The sequence below is a fragment of the Kwoniella botswanensis genome, chromosome 3 (genome assembly GCF_036426115.1).
Source record: "Kwoniella botswanensis chromosome 3, complete sequence".
NCBI lineage: Eukaryota > Fungi > Basidiomycota > Tremellomycetes > Tremellales > Cryptococcaceae > Kwoniella > Kwoniella botswanensis.
In genome coordinates this window covers 884,378-902,123 of record NC_088601.1, presented here as the reverse complement: position 1 = coordinate 902,123, position 17,746 = coordinate 884,378, and the positions used below count along the sequence as shown (strand labels likewise).

General features: G+C 45.2%; 7 protein-coding genes across 7 annotated transcripts; 4 read left to right on the top strand and 3 right to left on the bottom strand.

Annotated features, from left to right (window-relative positions):
- Positions 1 to 510: 510 nt before the first annotated feature.
- On the top strand, positions 511 to 3,908 carry L199_008220 (uncharacterized protein; the record flags this gene model as incomplete). Its single annotated transcript, XM_064893902.1, has 9 exons — positions 511 to 658; positions 729 to 736; positions 796 to 932; positions 998 to 1,936; positions 1,987 to 2,049; positions 2,093 to 2,214; positions 2,257 to 3,147; positions 3,208 to 3,646; positions 3,725 to 3,908. 9 exons carry the CDS (start codon positions 511 to 513, stop codon positions 3,906 to 3,908), a joined length of 2,931 nt encoding a protein of 976 aa, XP_064749974.1.
- A 276-nt stretch (positions 3,909 to 4,184) lies between these two features.
- Positions 4,185 to 5,007, bottom strand: L199_008219 (uncharacterized protein; the record flags this gene model as incomplete). Its single annotated transcript, XM_064893901.1, has 3 exons — positions 4,185 to 4,605; positions 4,719 to 4,739; positions 4,805 to 5,007. 3 exons carry the CDS (start codon positions 5,005 to 5,007, stop codon positions 4,185 to 4,187), a joined length of 645 nt encoding a protein of 214 aa, XP_064749973.1.
- A 501-nt stretch (positions 5,008 to 5,508) lies between these two features.
- On the bottom strand, positions 5,509 to 6,427 carry L199_008218 (uncharacterized protein; the record flags this gene model as incomplete). The annotated part of the gene is made up of 5 exons (XM_064893900.1): positions 5,509 to 5,820; positions 5,903 to 5,945; positions 6,010 to 6,080; positions 6,141 to 6,245; positions 6,353 to 6,427. 5 exons carry the CDS (start codon positions 6,425 to 6,427, stop codon positions 5,509 to 5,511), a joined length of 606 nt encoding a protein of 201 aa, XP_064749972.1.
- A 1,762-nt stretch (positions 6,428 to 8,189) lies between these two features.
- L199_008217 (uncharacterized protein) lies at positions 8,190 to 10,567 on the bottom strand (the record flags this gene model as incomplete). The annotated part of the gene is made up of 6 exons (XM_064893899.1): positions 8,190 to 8,580; positions 8,649 to 8,797; positions 8,893 to 10,128; positions 10,198 to 10,250; positions 10,315 to 10,388; positions 10,476 to 10,567. The coding sequence occupies 6 exons, from the start codon at positions 10,565 to 10,567 to the stop codon at positions 8,190 to 8,192; spliced, it is 1,995 nt and encodes a 664-aa protein (XP_064749971.1).
- A 1,015-nt stretch (positions 10,568 to 11,582) lies between these two features.
- Positions 11,583 to 13,542, top strand: L199_008216 (uncharacterized protein; the record flags this gene model as incomplete). The annotated part of the gene is made up of 4 exons (XM_064893898.1): positions 11,583 to 12,101; positions 12,179 to 13,004; positions 13,081 to 13,199; positions 13,318 to 13,542. 4 exons carry the CDS (start codon positions 11,583 to 11,585, stop codon positions 13,540 to 13,542), a joined length of 1,689 nt encoding a protein of 562 aa, XP_064749970.1.
- A 746-nt stretch (positions 13,543 to 14,288) lies between these two features.
- Positions 14,289 to 14,864, top strand: L199_008215 (uncharacterized protein; the record flags this gene model as incomplete). Its single annotated transcript, XM_064893897.1, has 1 exon — positions 14,289 to 14,864. One exon carries the CDS (start codon positions 14,289 to 14,291, stop codon positions 14,862 to 14,864), a length of 576 nt encoding a protein of 191 aa, XP_064749969.1.
- Positions 14,865 to 17,113: 2,249 nt separating this feature from the next.
- L199_008214 (uncharacterized protein) lies at positions 17,114 to 17,698 on the top strand (the record flags this gene model as incomplete). Its single annotated transcript, XM_064893896.1, has 1 exon — positions 17,114 to 17,698. One exon carries the CDS (start codon positions 17,114 to 17,116, stop codon positions 17,696 to 17,698), a length of 585 nt encoding a protein of 194 aa, XP_064749968.1.
- Between the last annotated feature and the right edge of the window lie 48 nt (positions 17,699 to 17,746).

The window sequence follows — 17,746 nt, the reverse complement described above, 5'->3', positions numbered from 1 at the left end:
GTGAAGTAATGTCCACCTCAACCACTCCCTGTACACGCGATTCAGTCAAACGCGTCGGATCGAGCATCGAGGACGCGGATGCCTAGATGTTGGCGGTAAGCCGCGGGCCTAAGCGTAGGCACCAAGTGATGGGGAAAAAAAGCCGAAATGCCATTTCCAGAATATTGAATAATGGAAATGTAACCTGAGCACGTGGCTTCGTGTCGGCTGAGTCGTGGTATTCATGCATGGCTATTCATGCATACTGACACTCACTGCACACCAATTAGAATATTGTTTAAGCGAAACTCATTATTCTCATCCTTGCACCATATACTACAGCCCAGAAAGAAGACTCGAGCAAACTTTAGGCTCATCATATGACTGTTCGCCTCACTACTATATAGTAGTTCAAAGGCATCACTTGGTCTAGATATCGAACAAAAGCAACCACATCTTTGATTGCCCTTTGAACAAAACAGTAGCTTTCAAAGCGTAAAAGTAAAAGGTAGCCAACCGAAGTCGAAGAGGATGGATCACGAGCACGACGCGGACTTTTCAACGGATGAGGTGGATCACGAGCACCGAAGTACAAGTACCAAAAATGGTGGCAAGAAGGATGACGGGAATAAAGGTGATGGGAAAGGGGATAGAAAGGGTGTGATCAACAGGGTGAACAGTGAGTGACGGGGTCAGGGTATAAATGTGATGAAAAGTTGTCAAGCTAATGAATGATGTTGACTTCATAGGGGCATGTGTAAGTACACCCAATGAGTTCCCGGGCATGCGCAGTGACTAAAGGTGCTATCTTTATAGAACAACTGCAGAAGGATGAAGATGCGTTGTGTGGGTGCGGATGACCCTCCTTGCAAGCGATGTCGAAATGGAGGATTGGAGTGTGTGATGGAGAAGCCTGGAAAACCCAGTGGAGGCGATGGTCATGTTGGCGAAGAGTGAGTCCTACCCACTCCCTTGAAACACAAAGTCGTGATGTTTACTGTCGTGGTATGCTTCTTAGTCGAATACGATCACTCGAAAGTCAAGTATCGGCAATACAGAATACGTTGACAGATCTAGTCACGACGCTTCGGGCTGGCATGTCATCTGGAGCATCGAACGCTTCAGCTCCCACGCCCGTCAATGCCAGTACGACTACTCCGGACTATGGCCCCTCCATCGGTAGTCTCCCATTACCCAATTCAACTATTCATAGTTTGATGGGTCCCCCGCATGGTAATTCGCCTACAATGAATCCAGCAGCAATGGACGCATATGGTCGTGTACCTGTACCAAATGTATTTCCCAATACACAACCAGCTCAGAATCCAAATCATACAAACAATCCTGTCGATCCTTTCCGATCCCTCGCAGGGGCAATAGCAAACAACCAGACTTTCGTCCCTCCTACACAAGAGCCTCGCCAACCTGTCGTGCTTGATGAGAATCTAAGAAGACAAAGTGTCCCAGTAGGTATTCCCACATGGCCATTAGGTCATCTAGCTGAACAAGAACAACCTCACACTCGTCATATGTCATTACCTCCTTCTAGAGCTGGCTCAATGGGACCGGAAGATATCCTTGGTCCAGAGGAGATCATCAACCCTCTAGGGGAAATGTCGAATATGGCGGGGTTGGTAGAAGCTGCCGTAGAAAGAGCTAGAGAAGAACAAGCCAATTCGGGAAGTACCAACGGTGGAACTCCGATGAAGAGGTCTGGAAGTGATATGGAAAGATCAGGTTCAGGTAACGAGGATAAAAAATCAACTAAAAGAGCTCGGTTCATCCCTCCCCATCCTGTCGCCTATGGACCTGCCATCTACGAAAACCAGAATCTCCCTCCGATAGCTGTCGGACCAGGGTACAAAGCTGGACCGAAGAGACAACATGTTCATGCGTTTCCGGATGCCGTGACGGAAGGTCTGGTCTCAGAAGAGGAGGGTAGGGAGATGTTGAAAATGTAAGTGACCGTTAGGGCATGTAGAGCTCTGCTGATTACGGGTTTATCAGCTACTATATGGGTTCATCAAACTTTATACCTTGTTTCGATCCCAGATATGATACTTGGGATTCGTGAGTGAAATAGGTCGAAGGGATTTAGCTGATGATTCTGCAGACTTCGCACCCGATCACCTTTTGCTCTTACGACTATCATCTTTGTCGGAGCTCGAGTCAGAGATGGAGGTGGACCTCACAGTGCAACGCAAACTCTATGTAGAGCTCATGCGGAGAAAATAGGTGAGTGATTATCGAAAATGCATTCGCTAACCGATTGTTCAGCCGTCAATACCCTTTTCCATCCTGTGCAACGTATCGAAGCAGTACAAAGTATGATCCTCTTAGCAGCTTACAGGGATAGTGGTTGGCTTCTTGGGGGTCATGCAGTGAGAATGGCGGTAGATATGGGAATCAATCGATCTTTCTTACACTTACTTAGAACCGGTATGGGTAAAGGCAAATCAGAACCCGAATTGGAACAAGAACGATCCCTGGTCGTACAATCTAGAGTTTGGTTATGTCTTTATCTGATGGAACATCAAATGGCTTATGGAACTGGACGTCCAGCGATTATCCGCGAAGACGAAACGATTCATCAATGTCGTCGATTACTTGAACATCCTTTATCGATCCCTTCGGATGCAAGATTAGTATCGACTGTTGAGATGACCGCTCTTCGATCACCATTACATATCGAACTTACTTCCACGCCCGACTTGCCAATCACTGAAGGTACACTCAAACGATTGAAACAGGCAAATAACGATTTTGACGCTTGGGAAAGATACTGGGATAGGGTCCTGTCAGATAGATTCGGAAAAGGAAAAGGTGATTTCTTTAGGGAATCTCTGATAATCCAAAGACAATATGCGGAATTATTTGTGAACTCTCAACTTTTAAGAGGGATCAGAGAACCTGCGGATGTCGCCAAGATGCCAGATGAGAAGAGGGTATTGGCCATTCGAGCGATGAGGAATGCTCAAAGATGTTTAGAGATTTGTTTGAGGGGAGATAACTATCGAAATGGTCTGAAATACGCCGTTCATTATACACATGTCTGTGCTGCTTTTGCAGCTTCTTTCTTGATTCGAATCGCTCGGTTGTTCCCTAATGAACTGAATTTGAAGAAGACCGCAAAGGATGTAGAGGAATTAGCGATGGTCTTATCTCAAAGTGAGTAACACCGTTATATCTACCAATTTGAAGAGATGATATACTGATTTTCGGGTATAGTCCCCGCTGGAAGATATGCACGATCACTTCGATTGATCTTGCGTAAAGCCAGGAGACAGAAAGTGATACCTGCCCCTAGTGCGATGCCATCGCCCAATAGGGTTGCAAGTGCTCTACCGAACATATCTGGAACTGGACCTGGTCCTCGTGTGGGATCTGGTACACCAGCAGATTTAACCTCTGCATTAGCGACAACAGCTGCCAGTGCATTTTCACCTTCTCAACTTGTCAATCCGGCATTTTATCCCAGTCCCGCTGCTGGTGGTGTGCTTCCTCCAGCTAATATGTCACCTAGTTCTGCGGCTGTTTTGATGGCCACGGGTCAATTGATCAATGATAGTCCCTCTTCAGCTGAATTGTTCGAATTTGACTCACTGTTCGCTCAGGAGACTATGGAAAAGGCTGGAATACCCTTGGGAGAAGATAATCAATTGCCTTTGTAAGTTCAAGTCGAAGTTCAACTTTGCCTCCTGCTTTCTCGTAAGTGATATGCTAAATTGTATTTATGTTTATGTAGATTCTTGGATGGACAATCATTGGGATCATCCGCAAACCAACTTGACATGGCACCATATGTTGGCTTGGAACAATTCTTCTTACCTCAAGAAGTGGATAATAGATTGACTGGGCCAGGGAATGGAATGAATGATGGGAATCTGGGAGGCGATGGATTTACGGGAGGTGACAATTCTTGGTGGTGAAGATGAAGTGAAAAATGGAGACTGGTAAGTATAAAGGTCAAGGGAAAGGAAAAGGAACACAACTTTTAAATGCATCATATACCGGATTATCGTCATTGCTTGACTACACGTCATGGTTCAATGACAATTTGTCCGTCTGCTGCAGTGTCTCGGGGTTTTCCCAGGACTTCTGCTGAGGGAGTGGGAGCTTTTCGATGACAAGTCGATCCGGTGATCAATGCTGAAAGTTACCTTATCACCTTATTTTGTGAGCCATACTTTTACTGTTGTTCTGGTCTACGATTTCTTGATTCTCTTCTTTGACCCAGGATGATCTTTCGCTTTTACCTCAGGTTCACCCTTCATAGCAGATTTGGGTCTTTTTCTCTTCTTCTCCTTTTGGTCTTTCTCATATCCCTCCCCCGATAGGTCTTCCACATCTGACTGATCCTTGACATTGCCCTCGTCCACAACTTCAATATCGTCCTTCCCCTCTCTCCAGCTTTCCCAAGCTTTCTTATAGCACTCATCGTCCCAACATTTCCCCAACCACTTCTCATATACCTCCGCTCCCTCCAGTTTACCTTGATCGTACACTTTCCCTGTCCTTTCGCGTGCTTCACCTGTAGAAGGATCATATTTCCTTCCTCCTGGTCTTAATGCATAGCGCAGTGAGCGAGTTCGACCCATTTGAATAAATTTACGACATATGTCCATGCTACAGTATTGCCAACCAAAATGAAATGAACAAACATTAGCACGTTACCTCGTCGTGTGTATTTTGTGTATAGCAGTGCATATATCTGCCAAGATTCTGATACTCGTACTTACCCTACGAAGTCATTTTTGTCCCTATCACATCTGATCCATCAGCTCATAAACTATACATAAGTTATGAAAGGGTAGATCATAGTCACCTATACCCTTCGAACAATTCCCAAATCCCCTCTGCGCTCTTCCCGGCTTCCTCTGCATTCTTAAATTTCCATAGAGTTTTGATATCCTCTGAATATCCAGGGGTCGTAAATACCCCTACTTCATTTTTGGTTGCGGCGTAGTTGTTTGGTGTATATCTCTTAGTCTGACTGTTACTGCGCAAAGATGAAGATGAAGAAGACATGGAGATGAATGATAGGCTTCGATGAAGTGTACGTAGAGAACTTAGCATTCAGTCAAAGAAAGTATTGACTGATATATCATCCAATACACCTTACACAAATCCGAGATTTCAATCAATATTAGTTGGCAGCGGACATGAAATTCACTGGATGACGCATTGCATCGCATCAGATCGCAGTTAAGTCACTTTACGTGATTCGCCCCCCTAGCTGGACTGATATCGTGCCGTCTTCAAAAATCTGCTGCTATCCGTATTCCAAGAAAAGTGCTCTCTCTGTGTCGACAGATCGACATGACACGAGGCACTCGGTAATGTCCAATTGTTCACACATGACGAGCGCAATCATTCATTCATCAAGGAAAGTGAAAAAGAGAGATAGTTATGATATTAAAGAAAGTCCGTGAAGATACGTTATACGTGATATACGTTTAATCTATGGATAAATCTGTATATACATAGATATATCGTCTAGTGGGATAAGGGAATGAGGTCTACTCATATTTAAGCGATGACTCCCAAAGCAGTAGCGACGAAGCCCATGACGATAGCTGCGGCACCGGCGTTCTCTTTGGTGAGGTAGGCAGCAGATGAGGCTGACGAAGATGAGGAAGAGGCAGCTGAGGCGGAACTTGATCCTGAAGCTGAACCAGAAGCTTTGGAAGTAGAAGAGGCAGTTCCAGAGGCAGCAGCTGAGCCAGAGGTGGTAGAAGCACCTGAAGAAGCTGAGGCTGAGCCAGAAGTAGCAGAAGAAGAAGATTCGCTGTTGGTGCCGAGACAACTGGATGAAGAACCCGCTTGAATCACGACGGGGGACTGTTAGAGGAATTGGATGAAAATTAGTACTTTGGTACAGGTATTTGATGGGAACATGTAAATCATGTTTGTAAGTACTTACTGAGTAGGCGATGTTCCCACTTCCATCAGTAATCTTGATGGTGCTGAAGCAAAAAGACATCAGCAGAATGAAGAAGGAAGAAAGAAGAAGGAAGGAGGGAGACTCACACGTTGGTTCCGGAGGCGATATCGACGGTCCAAGTGACGGGTGACGAATCAGCGTCGGGCAAGTTCTCAAGCTATGTAAGTAGGATATGCATCAGCTATCATGTCGATGTCGAGGCTGAGGTGTGACTCACAGCAGAAGCACTGGCTTGACCACCAGGGAGAATCGAGAGGTAGTAAGGTGAAGAAGAGCCACCTGAGAAAGTGATGGAAGTGGGTTGACACTCGATCAACGAGGCCTGTTAAGACGTTACGCACAAGTTAGCTGTCTACTCTCGTGAAGCCATATGATCTGGAAGATATAGATATTTGCGGCGAAAAGAGAGAGGGAGAGACGCCAACTCACAGGAGTGTTAATGGTCAACGCGTTGGCAGCGGCGACAAGGGTGGAAAGAGCGGCGATCTTAGTGGTGAACATCATTTTGTTTCTCTTGCAACTTGGAATATGAGAATGTAGAAATGGTTTCAAGACAGTATGGATGAAGGAGAGATGTTTGTCAAGAACAATGCGAAAATGAGATGGATGTTTATATATCTGATGAGCATGTGCATTCCACAGTCAGTCAAAAAGACTGTGGGCTGCAGCTGAGTTTTACCCTTTTTTTGCCAATGAATCGGGCTGTGTATGGTGCGTCTGTGTCTTTTCCCCATCCCACGTTAAAAAATCGGAGAGAAAATAAACTTTAAAAAAGAGCACACGCGTCATGAATATCGGATCACGTAACACCATACACACAAGATCACGCGTGAGGATGGTCCCGGCGGGCGGTGTCGTCTCTTGATTTGGCTTGGCTCGATGAAGACTATGCTCGTGTTCAAATGACTTTTGCTATCTCTCCAAACCACGTCGATTGTTACACTGTCAGAGATCGACACCATGGTCATCAGATCACAGCAGATTCAGAGTCTGAATGTCGGAAATACTGATGAACCACCCTAACGTCATGTGCTATCTGCACCGCTGGGAAAGACTGACTGCCTACGAAGAGGGACTAGAATCGATGCACAGGTACTTCGTCGGCTGACTTATAGACTGGTCGTACGGTGAATGTTTTATATCAAGCAGGTTATCAAGTTCTCTCCTCTCCATCAACCCTTTGGACCTGTTCCGGTTGTTGGGATGTCTCATCGCTATACGCTAATATTTTAATAATAATTCTTGTACTTCTCTCAGCTCCCTCTGAGTTCAGTCTCACCTAATGCCTCTTAGAACTATGTACTCCCTACAAACTTTGGCGATCTCATTTCGGAATTACCGATGACACTGAGATGTGTCTGAGTTTGTATTTGAGAGCTTGAATCTGGGAGAATTCTCTCCTACTGATTAGGATGATCTCATACCATTCTAATCTCCGTTAATAATCTTCCAGCGAATTGTGGTAGCTTAGAGAGTTGTTAGATTGATCAGACATGATCAGGAATCCGCGTAAGAGTCTGAAGAGATGCCAGGAGGCGATTGATGCGGTATGTAAAGTCGCTATATACGTTTGTGATACTATATCAATAGCGTGTGCAGTTGCCTTGTTCGACGACATTGGATGGACGAGAAGAAGAGAGTCTCCCAGAAGAGTTACATACAAAGGTATGATCAACACCGCATTTCACACTGCTACACAGAATAACGAATTTCGAAAGATCATTTGAGAATTCATTGTATTCTCCAGTAGGTATATATAAAAGGAGGACCGTCCACCTTTGAAAGAAATCGGGGTCACGTCCTGTCCTCCAATAATGACCCAAATAATCTGTTGATTTTGGTATTTTACATGATTTAGTCCTAGCTCGATCGAATTGAATTTTTCTGCTTGTACTCCGTATCTCAAGCAAGTAGTCTCATCGATCAAATACTCCGATATTCATGCTTCCTCAATGCATCCACCGAGGATCAAAGATGAATGGGGGGAGATACACCTAGCCGTATAGATACCTGGATCCAGTAATACAAGCAAGTAGTACCCTTAATCCTACAGGACAAGAGTCTAACAGTTACTGAATCGGTTTGGCACGATATCATCTCATCTACAGTACCATTCTAAACAAGATATATTACAACAAGTCGTTCATTCATTAAAATAATGATGTCAAGCATCTATGAGTATATGAAATATGTGAGTATCATTACTCGAGCCATAATCCAGCAATGCGATATCTGTCGAGCACTCATCCACATTCGAGATGAGCCGTTATCCACCTCGATGATGATCAACTGTCCTCTTGCCACTGTTCGCCTTCTCCGGTGACTTGCTCCTACTTCTACTTCGATTCGTTTCTATGCCAAGACTATTGTGTATGTTGGGAGGAGGTAATAAAGGTGTTCGCTCACTTTGATTGGACGAAGAAGCGATAGCGGCCTGCTGAGTGTAAGAATGTGTTCTAACATGCTGTAAGTGAGGGTGAGAGAAACCATCTTCGACGTGTTTCAATTTCCTCTTGCTGGCGAGATAACCTCGACGTCGAGATGATCTTTCCATTGGTGTAGGTGGGATAGGTTGAGGTGGTGATGATCCATATATGACCGATTGGATCATTATGGTCATGTCGAATATCAACGTACCGCCTGAACCGAGGAGATATCTGTCATTCATATCAGCATGGGTAATTTTGCGTGAAGTGAGCAATGATATGAGAGGTTCTTCACTCACGGTAATGCCTCCAATAGATAATGTCCCGCTTCATTTGGATCACCACCTCCGGCTGGGTTCAGTAGAATAGACGAGACATAAGTTACGTTCCCCATGAATGCCATGACGAATAATAAGATTGACAGTCCTTCTACGGATTTGCGTTGGAACTGCAGGTACAACGAAATAATCAGTGACACGTCACAATGGATGGTCATATCTCTGAGATTAGTGTGCGTGGTGTGGAAGTGGTGCCCTTACTCACATTCTTCCATATTTGAGGTAATCTCGAAGCAAGATACAATGTTGTACAAGCCCAAGCTGATATCCTTCCCACAATCCGTTGGAACGAAGGTGGTTCATCGGGTGGATGAGGTGGTGGTGCGGTAGGTGATTCCCTTTGATTGGTATTTATGATACCTTCTATATATCCTGAGATGTCTTCGGCTTCTAATTGTAATGATGATTCATATCCTGATGATGATGATGATATTATGTGTGAGTTTCGATGGTTGTTATATGATGATTGTTGATAAACATTTGATAATTCCCCAGAAGGTTCAACAAGCACTCTTCCAACACTCTTAAAAGATCTTCCGTTTCCATTCCCGCTATTTGATAATCCTCCCCACCCGACCAGCAGACCCAGACTCATAAACGCGACTCCAGCAGCTCTTCTACCTCCTCTCCCTCCTGATCCTCTAACCAAACTCAAACTCCGACTTTGACTCCTCTGGTGCTCTCTCTTCTGCAATTCTCCATTACCCCCACCCTCACCACCTAATATCAGACCTAATGTGCCCGACGTGGGCAATCCATCTAGATCATCATTTGAGGATGAATTCGAGTTGGAAATGGTCTTTGTATTCGGCAAAGGTGATATTGGATGTATGGGCGAACGAGTGATTGATCTACCTCTATTATCATTCAACAGTGTCCCAGTAGATTGAGTCATTCTTCTCGGACTCCCACCGCTACCACCGTTGATGGTGGAAGATGATTTATTCGATAGTTCCGAATGAAAACTATCCGCCAGATCTTCTTCAACATTCGAAGTGGAAGCTTGTCTAGATAATTTCCTCCTTTTCGATCTACTCCGCCTTCTATGACTTGCTCTTTCTGCTGCCCTCGCAACGTCTAGGGCAGCTTCGTATATAGCAGCGTAAGATCCATCGGCAGGCGAAGAGGACGTAACGTTTATGTCTGGTGGTGGAAGGTGACTGTAAGTCGAGGTTCGTTTACCCCTTGATGGTCGAGCGGTATTGGGTACAGATGTAATGTAGTGTCCCGAGGACGAACGAGCCCGACCACTGACTCCTGGAGGAGCGGTAGCAGGTGGTAAGATGAGTGACTGATGGGGTGAAGAGATCAAGGTGTTATATGTCACATATCTTGGTGTTTGTCCAGCTGAAAGAGGGATTTTGGGAGATGTTCTGGAATAATGGATGTATTGGCCAACTAAGGCTAGATCAATGGTACAGAAATAGATGGCAAGATAGGTCTGGAGGATGAAGCAAAGCCTTCAGTGAGAAAATCCGTTGCACAGCCTGAGATCATCTGCCGAACTCACTTGAAATGGCAGTTGATCCGTTAATAGACATCCTATCAGGTTCGTTATATCGCCTACACGATTCAACAGCAATAGGTCAATTGATTGGACTGATCTAACAGCAGAAATTTGACTCACCGAACAGCCAACTACACAGAAAGGGCAGAGCTAATCCCTCGCAGGACTTGAGAGATGCATTCTTGATGACTTGCCTATCAACGCAACAACAAAATAGGTCTGATTAGCTCGTTGCCAAGGCAGATTCAACCAGACGAAACTGGTCGAGCAACTCTACTCACGGCAGTTGAGCGCATATCCAACTTCCTATACTCATATACCCCAGCGCATTTGCTATCATCACCCTCGATGGGTAGTCCATCAACGTGGCCATCTTATCAGATGGTGTTCGATGCTGGTGATGCGGAAGAAAGGGAGGACAAGGACTCAGGTAGCTGGTAGTCGGTAATTCCGTGGAAACGGCATTTAAGGAAACATCGAGTTGGAGGATACTACCGTTGATGTGCTGCAAGATGCTAAAATGCTGTTGATACAATGTCTGTAATGCGATATAGTGGTACAGGCAAGCGAGGATGGTGATTGTGACTGTTATTGTTATTGAATCTGATTTGATCTGAATTTGATTGAGATGATAAGCTTTTAGCTCACTGGCACTTCTTTTCCCCCACTCTCAGCCCACATCCATCCATCAACCCATCCCATCCCATACTAACTCGCCAAATCTCATGAGACTGATTTGATCCCGTTTCCCCATCAAGCTCATTGGGTCCATGTCACCACACGACTACATGACGAACATATGGATACCACCAGATAGGGATCAAGCTCATCATTCATTAGTCTTTTCATCATCCATCTCTCTTATACGCCGCTCCCGAGCCCAGCGCTCAACGCCGGTTGAATAACATCCCAGCTCGACCAATCCTGACGTCTAACGAATGGTCAAACATTACGACCCCGAAGCAGATTGGAATCCACTGAGATTACCCTTCACAACGAAAGAACAATCATTACCGAACACTAAATACATCGATCCCCCAAGTCGTCTACTTGGAGCTCAATGATACTATACGATATCGTCTAGCCTATACATGCACCTGGTTCGTCTGTATATCACCACCTTGTTATCTATCGTCGTCATATACTCCCTGAATAATTTTAATTACATGCATGGGCGGCTTTGACCGAACATCTCGGATCAACGCTCCAAAAATTAGATCTGTAGATTGTGATTCCAAAGTTATAGATAAGAAGGCAGAGAAAAACTATCCTTCTCACAATTGTCTTTCCCTTGCTTTGTCGCCTGCGTGCAACCAGTGCTTTTCTTGGTAAAAGGAGGACTTCATCTTTCGAGCACAGTCACCTATACCATACACCTATATCTCAAGATGAGTCCCACCTCTTCGACGGCCAATGAACAAGTACCCGACGAGCGGACATCCCTGATATCCAATCCCCCTTCGAAGAAGCACCACAATATCGCTGGCTTATCGGCACTTCGATTCAGATTGATATGCTTCTCGCTCTGGTGCGGTACTTTTCTGGTCGCCTTCGACTCGACCTTGGTCTCAACGCTGTTATCAGACATCGGATCGCATTTCGAGTCGGCAACGCAAGTGTCATGGCTGGGCACTTCTTATCTCCTGACCGTCTGCTGCTTCACTCCGATATACGGGAGATTATCCGATCTGATCGGTAGGAGGAATGCACACCTGACAGCCATGTTCTTCTTCACGCTTGGCACTTTCTTCTGCGGAATAGCCCCGACGATGAACAGCCTGATCGCTGCTAGAGCCATAGCGGGCATAGGAGGAGGTGGAGTAGGAAGTGTCAGTGCGATCTTGATGACTGATCTGGTGGATCTGAGACATCGAGGTATGTATCAGGGTTACGTCAATATCCTATATGTGAGTGATCCATGTTTCCTGTGGCATTCAGACCGACAACGATAACACCGCTGACATGAGACGGAATCACGATGTAGGGCGTAGGCGCCGCACTAGGTGGGCCCGTCGGAGGATGGATATCAGATCATTTCGGTTGGCGAGCAGCCTTCTTCGCCCAAGTGCCCTTCCTCCTCATAGCAGCGCTGTTCATATACACGTTTGTCAATACTCCCAATCTTCCCAATCAAGATACAGAGGAATTGCCGAATTGGCGACAACAGCTTGGTCGTATCGACTGGATGGGATCTCTGACTTTGGCTTTAGCAGTGGCATCTCTACTCCTATCAATGTCCATCAAGACGTCTACAACGAAACCTGACGGAACGGATTATAAACTCTCGGATCCATTGATATGGGGACTGCTCGTGGCATCAGCCTTTTGCACGATAGCATTCGTCCTAGTCGAGAAATACTATTCACCCGAACCGATCTTACCTTTAAAGCTATTAACTCGTCGTACCCCATTGGCAATCGCCATCTCATCGTTTACCATGGTTTCAGGACAATATTCGGTATTATACAATTTGCCGTTATTTTTCACCATTGTTCAAAATAAATCATCTTCCAATGCTGGTGCGCACCTCTTGCCAAATTCGATATTGATCGGTGTAGGATCATTATTTGTTGGATGGAGGATGAGACATACAGGCAAATATTGGTTTTTAGGTATTGGATGTTCGAGTTTGATGGTCTTAAGTTCGGTAGGCATGTTAGCTTGGAAGAAGGATTCACCAGATTGGTTGACATGGCTCGCTCAGGCTCCAGGAGGGTTTGGCTATGCTGGTGTATTGACGACCAGTCTTGTAGCGCTCATGACTCATATCACGAGGAGGGATAGGAGTGAGACTGCTGTGGCTACCAGTAGTGAGTCATCAGTACCGTTTCATCTTATGACCTGGAGGCGCCAAGGATCAAGGCTGATTATGACGGTACTTCACAGTGTCATACCTCTTTAGAACAGTCGGTCAAGTGCTGGGTGTAGCCATCAGTGCAGCAATAGTCCAATTTGTCGTACAGAGGGATCTAGAGAAGAATATAACAGGACCTGATGCTTCCGAAGTGAGTCGGTTACGATATTTTCTTTCTCCATATCTTTATTCATTTGTGTACGAAGGTGGTCATAATGCAACTTTTTGTTCTATACGATCATATATACTGACACTCTACCCCTCTACAGATTATATATCAAATCCGACATTCCACCTCATCGATACCCCAACTTTCACCGGCCTACCGAGACATCGCCGTAGGGGCATACGAACATGGATTACATCTAGTATTCATTTTCAACCTCGTCGTCAGCGTTCTGACTGTATTGGCGTTGGCGATTGTACATGAGGAAGAGATGGAAGTGAATCAGCAGGAGATCAGTGATGACGAAGGGGAAACAAGGCAAGAGTAACTGTTGTTGAGGATGTGAGGGCTTATATATACTACAAGCAGCAAAGCGGAATTTGCTGAAGTGCGGGATCTGCGGAGTATCTGAGCTCGAATTGACTATATATTCTCACACATACGCATACAATCTGAATAGTTCTGGACATAGATGTATAGACTCGACTTTTGCGTCTGATCCGTCCTTCATCATCTTTTGTACTCAATCAGATCAACTCATTGTACATCTCCTTCAGCAGGGGATACCGACCATATACCGGTTCATCCAATGTAAATTGTACAAAGTCTCGGTGGATAGAGTAAGAACGAAATACTCGGGACCAAATGTACGTGGCTGAAATTTCTCCATGCTGCAAAACAATTGATTGCTATTCTTTTTGTCTACCACTATCCCCTGGTATACGCTGGGATTTACTAGATGGTGATCCTATTTACGTTGTAAAGCGAGAGGTAGGAGCGTCGAAGGAGGGAGAGGATATTGGAGGGTTATCGTAAGGCGACTTCTGTTGGTGGACGACTAGGTGTTACTGCTGAACGGAAGTCATCCCATCCTTTCTGTCGGAGGATGGAATCTCTTACAGAAGTCATAATAATACGTGCCAGACTTGATTTCACCCTCTTGTCGGTAATGGTAATTATACTGTACATGAAATCATTCATGAAATACAGCCTGATCCACTAGAAAAGAACAATAATTTGCTCGAGTTCATGGCCGTTATCCAGCTTGGAGGGCTGATAATTCGCGATAGCACTATGGACGAGTATACCAGATTACCATCCGTCATCACGTCTTACAAACAGAGCCTCAACACCGGATATCTACAAGGCACCAACACCAAGCCTGACATACATTTTTGCAAAAACGTATTCGATCAGCTAGCAAGTCGAGCTTCGATATTGGTTGATGAGATATATCGGATCAACAAAACTGATAGGAAGAAGTGTCGAAAGGCTTTGAAGGATATACAAAGTAATTGTCACAGTTTCAGTGCGGATACGGAGGAATGGAAGACTTTCTTCAATCCTTCTATCCAATCTGACGAAAGGACCTGGTTGTATCAACACCTAGAAGACGCTATCTCAAATTATGATTCAGCCGAAGAGTTCAAGCAATTGTTGATAGGTACGATCAAGACGGATCAGCCTGATGAATCTGATGTGAAGCTATTATCGGGCAGGCTGAAAAGTATGGCGCAGGAGAGCCTAGAGGGGGAAATAGCCCAGGACTATCTGGAGAGCCAAGCCTTGAGCTTTTTGAGAGAGCGGAATGAGTGGTACAAATACCTTCAGGAACTTTTGGAGATGTTGGAGGACGATTTGAATTCATAATTCTGGCGCCAGGTTCGATGGGCGAGGACGATTCGCTGTTCCTTCTTGTGTTCAGTGACTCTATGGGCACGGGGAAAAGAAGGATAGGTGATGAAAGAGATTAAGTTACCTGCGAGAACACTAAGCGCATTTTTCAATAGAGGATGCATTGACGAATGAGTATATCTATCAGAATCTCAGCTCACTCAGTCCCTCAGCCTTCCAGACTTTCCAGGGTGGATGTTGCCGTAGATATGTCATTCTTAGTGGCGTTCCCTATGTTCTCTAGCCAGTCCTTATCGTCTCCGGCTCAAGAGGCACGATTTTGCTGTTATTCGTGGAGCGGCAACCAAGTGTGAAGTGGATACTGTTGCAGAGGGCTGTGGCTACGTTCTAGGGGCAGCCCTGGGTACTTAAGGAAGTCCGATTTTGAGGGCCGCATACTTCCCTTCAATACGGACGAAGACAAATCGACCATGGCTTGAGCAGCACAGAAGCCTTGAATCGGGATAACTGGAGTGTAAGATACTGTAACGATCGTCGGCCTTGTCGTCACGGTGTGGCTGTGCATACTGGACAAGTCTTCGCCGCATTTATAGCAGGGTCCAGTGGTCCTCTCACTCAGTCACCCTGCAAAGGTGACCCAAAAATCGTTCTCATTTATCATACATAGGTCAGTATGACCCAGATAACGCTCGCTGCTCTCGGTGCTTCCGTTGAGCAATGGAACTATAGTAATGCCAGCTTGCAGTTAGCCCGAACATGAAGAAGTCGTGGTCAAGAAGCGGACATCCTTTGCTCGAGGCAGTTGACCACTCCGAATTGCTATATAAAGACCTATATCAACCGCAAAGATCACCGTCGAGTACAACCCCTTTAGTCACTCTTCATACACAAAATTCATCCGTAATACAGCAATATGTCTTCAACAGCATCATCCGACACGCAAGAAATCACTGCCTGTAAGAACGTATTCGATGAATTGTATAGTCGAGTATCTCTTCTGAGAGATCGCCACTTAAATATATCATCTCGAGCTTCCGTCTCATCCTTTCAACCAGTATCTGAGGGACCAAAACAAGAAGAAAGTCTGTGAGATGCTATTGAAGGATTACAGAAGCAACTCGAACACGGTACGAAACTTCATAGCGAGTACACTGAATATTTCAAATCATTAAGTCAAAATGATTTCTTTCGGGAGATGGAAGAGAAATTAGATTTTTTTGTTCAAGATAAAGCTCAGAAAGATGAAATTTGGAGAGCTATGATAGCTTCTCTTTCACCTAGTAAAATTGACACACGACATACGTTTTTACTCAGGGATACGATCACCAGTGCATTGAGTGGTGATACTTCTAGCGAAGCTAGAAAGTTGCAGGAGACTCTTGATGGGACGATCTTGGCATACTTGGACTGGCGGGATGCCGAGTATCTGAATTTCGAAAATACAATTGTAGCGTTGGAACAAAGATTTCACGCGTAAGTTGCATTTGGGAATGTAAAGTGAGGTCTTTGTACCAACTTAAGTATATGTTGCTCGCTGTCATTCCGGTTGCTCAGAGACGCAATGGTAGCCAGAAGGCTGCCGCTTTGAGTTATGTGGCTAAACACATCTTTGATAGGCTCTTCATTTCTCTGGAACGTTCGATACCGCCTCCGAATTGCAGCCCGCATGCCCATCTCGTTGGACGGCCTCTATTGCTGTAGCCCGGTCCATCTCCACGGGGAAGAGCTTGTAGAGGTGTTACATATCTGAGCCATCATCGTAGAAGACACCAAAAGTACTTTGAGCCCTCCATTCATGGATCAATGGGTGACCCTCGCTTCCGTTTGTCTTCGGAGCTAAGTCCTGTATTCGCCATGGATCTTCCACAACGAAGACCGCATGCCAACTACACGTGCTGCACCGCTTCTCGTTTACTTCAAGGTTAAGATGGAGCAGAAGTAGTGATTCCAGATGTTCTCCTTGAGTCAAAAGATGAAAGGTGGCGACCTGCATGGAGATAGCGCATAGTCATGTGGAAAGGCCCAGGAGTACTGGTATATTGAAAAAGAGGTACCCTCCCTTGTCCTACCTCGGCTGTCCCAATGGGCTGCGATAGCCTGATACAGTTCACTTCGCCTTCTTCCATATCATCGGGCCTATAATCATCTTCTGGTCCAAGATGGTCACCACTCCCCACCATGAATATATAAAGAGCAGAGTTATCATCATATTCAAGATCTCACAAACTGCAAAAAACCAACATCGACACAACGATTATACTATCATGTCCACCTCAAGCCAATCGATCTCTGTTCAACATTCAAATCCCTTCGACCATCTCATACTTGAAGCTGAGCATTACAAAGAGGCTCTGAACACTTACTTTCAGACCCTGCCTGATTCCGAGGTTAGGGAGAAAGGTAAATATATTGTATTGGAAGGCCGAACCGTTGTACCTGGTGGAAAATACATCGACATCGTAAAGAAGTTGGAACGTGGGTTAAGAAAGGCCAAAGAGTGGAGTGACGAAACCAACTCTCAGCTGGCATGGGTCAACAATGAAAGAGGAACTTTCGGAAATACTCTCAAAGATGGTGGATTAGATGATATCGGAGCCAGTGGGGTGGTCGACTCAATTTGGAACGCAAGTCTGACTGCTGGTACGACCGCACCGAACTCGACTGTCATTCCAAGCTCGAATGACAGATGCCAAAGACTAAGTGCGTATATCACAAACGATTTGAATGTTTGGTGTTCTCAGAGGAATGAAATGTGGACAAGACTTGATAGGGGCTTGGCACAGATAGATGCTTCTCTCAAGTCTAAGGGGTTAATTCCTTCTGACTTCGATAGAAGGTCACTTAAATAGGATTAAAGCCTATTGATTCACGAATTGCCTATGGCTGTCACAAGCCAA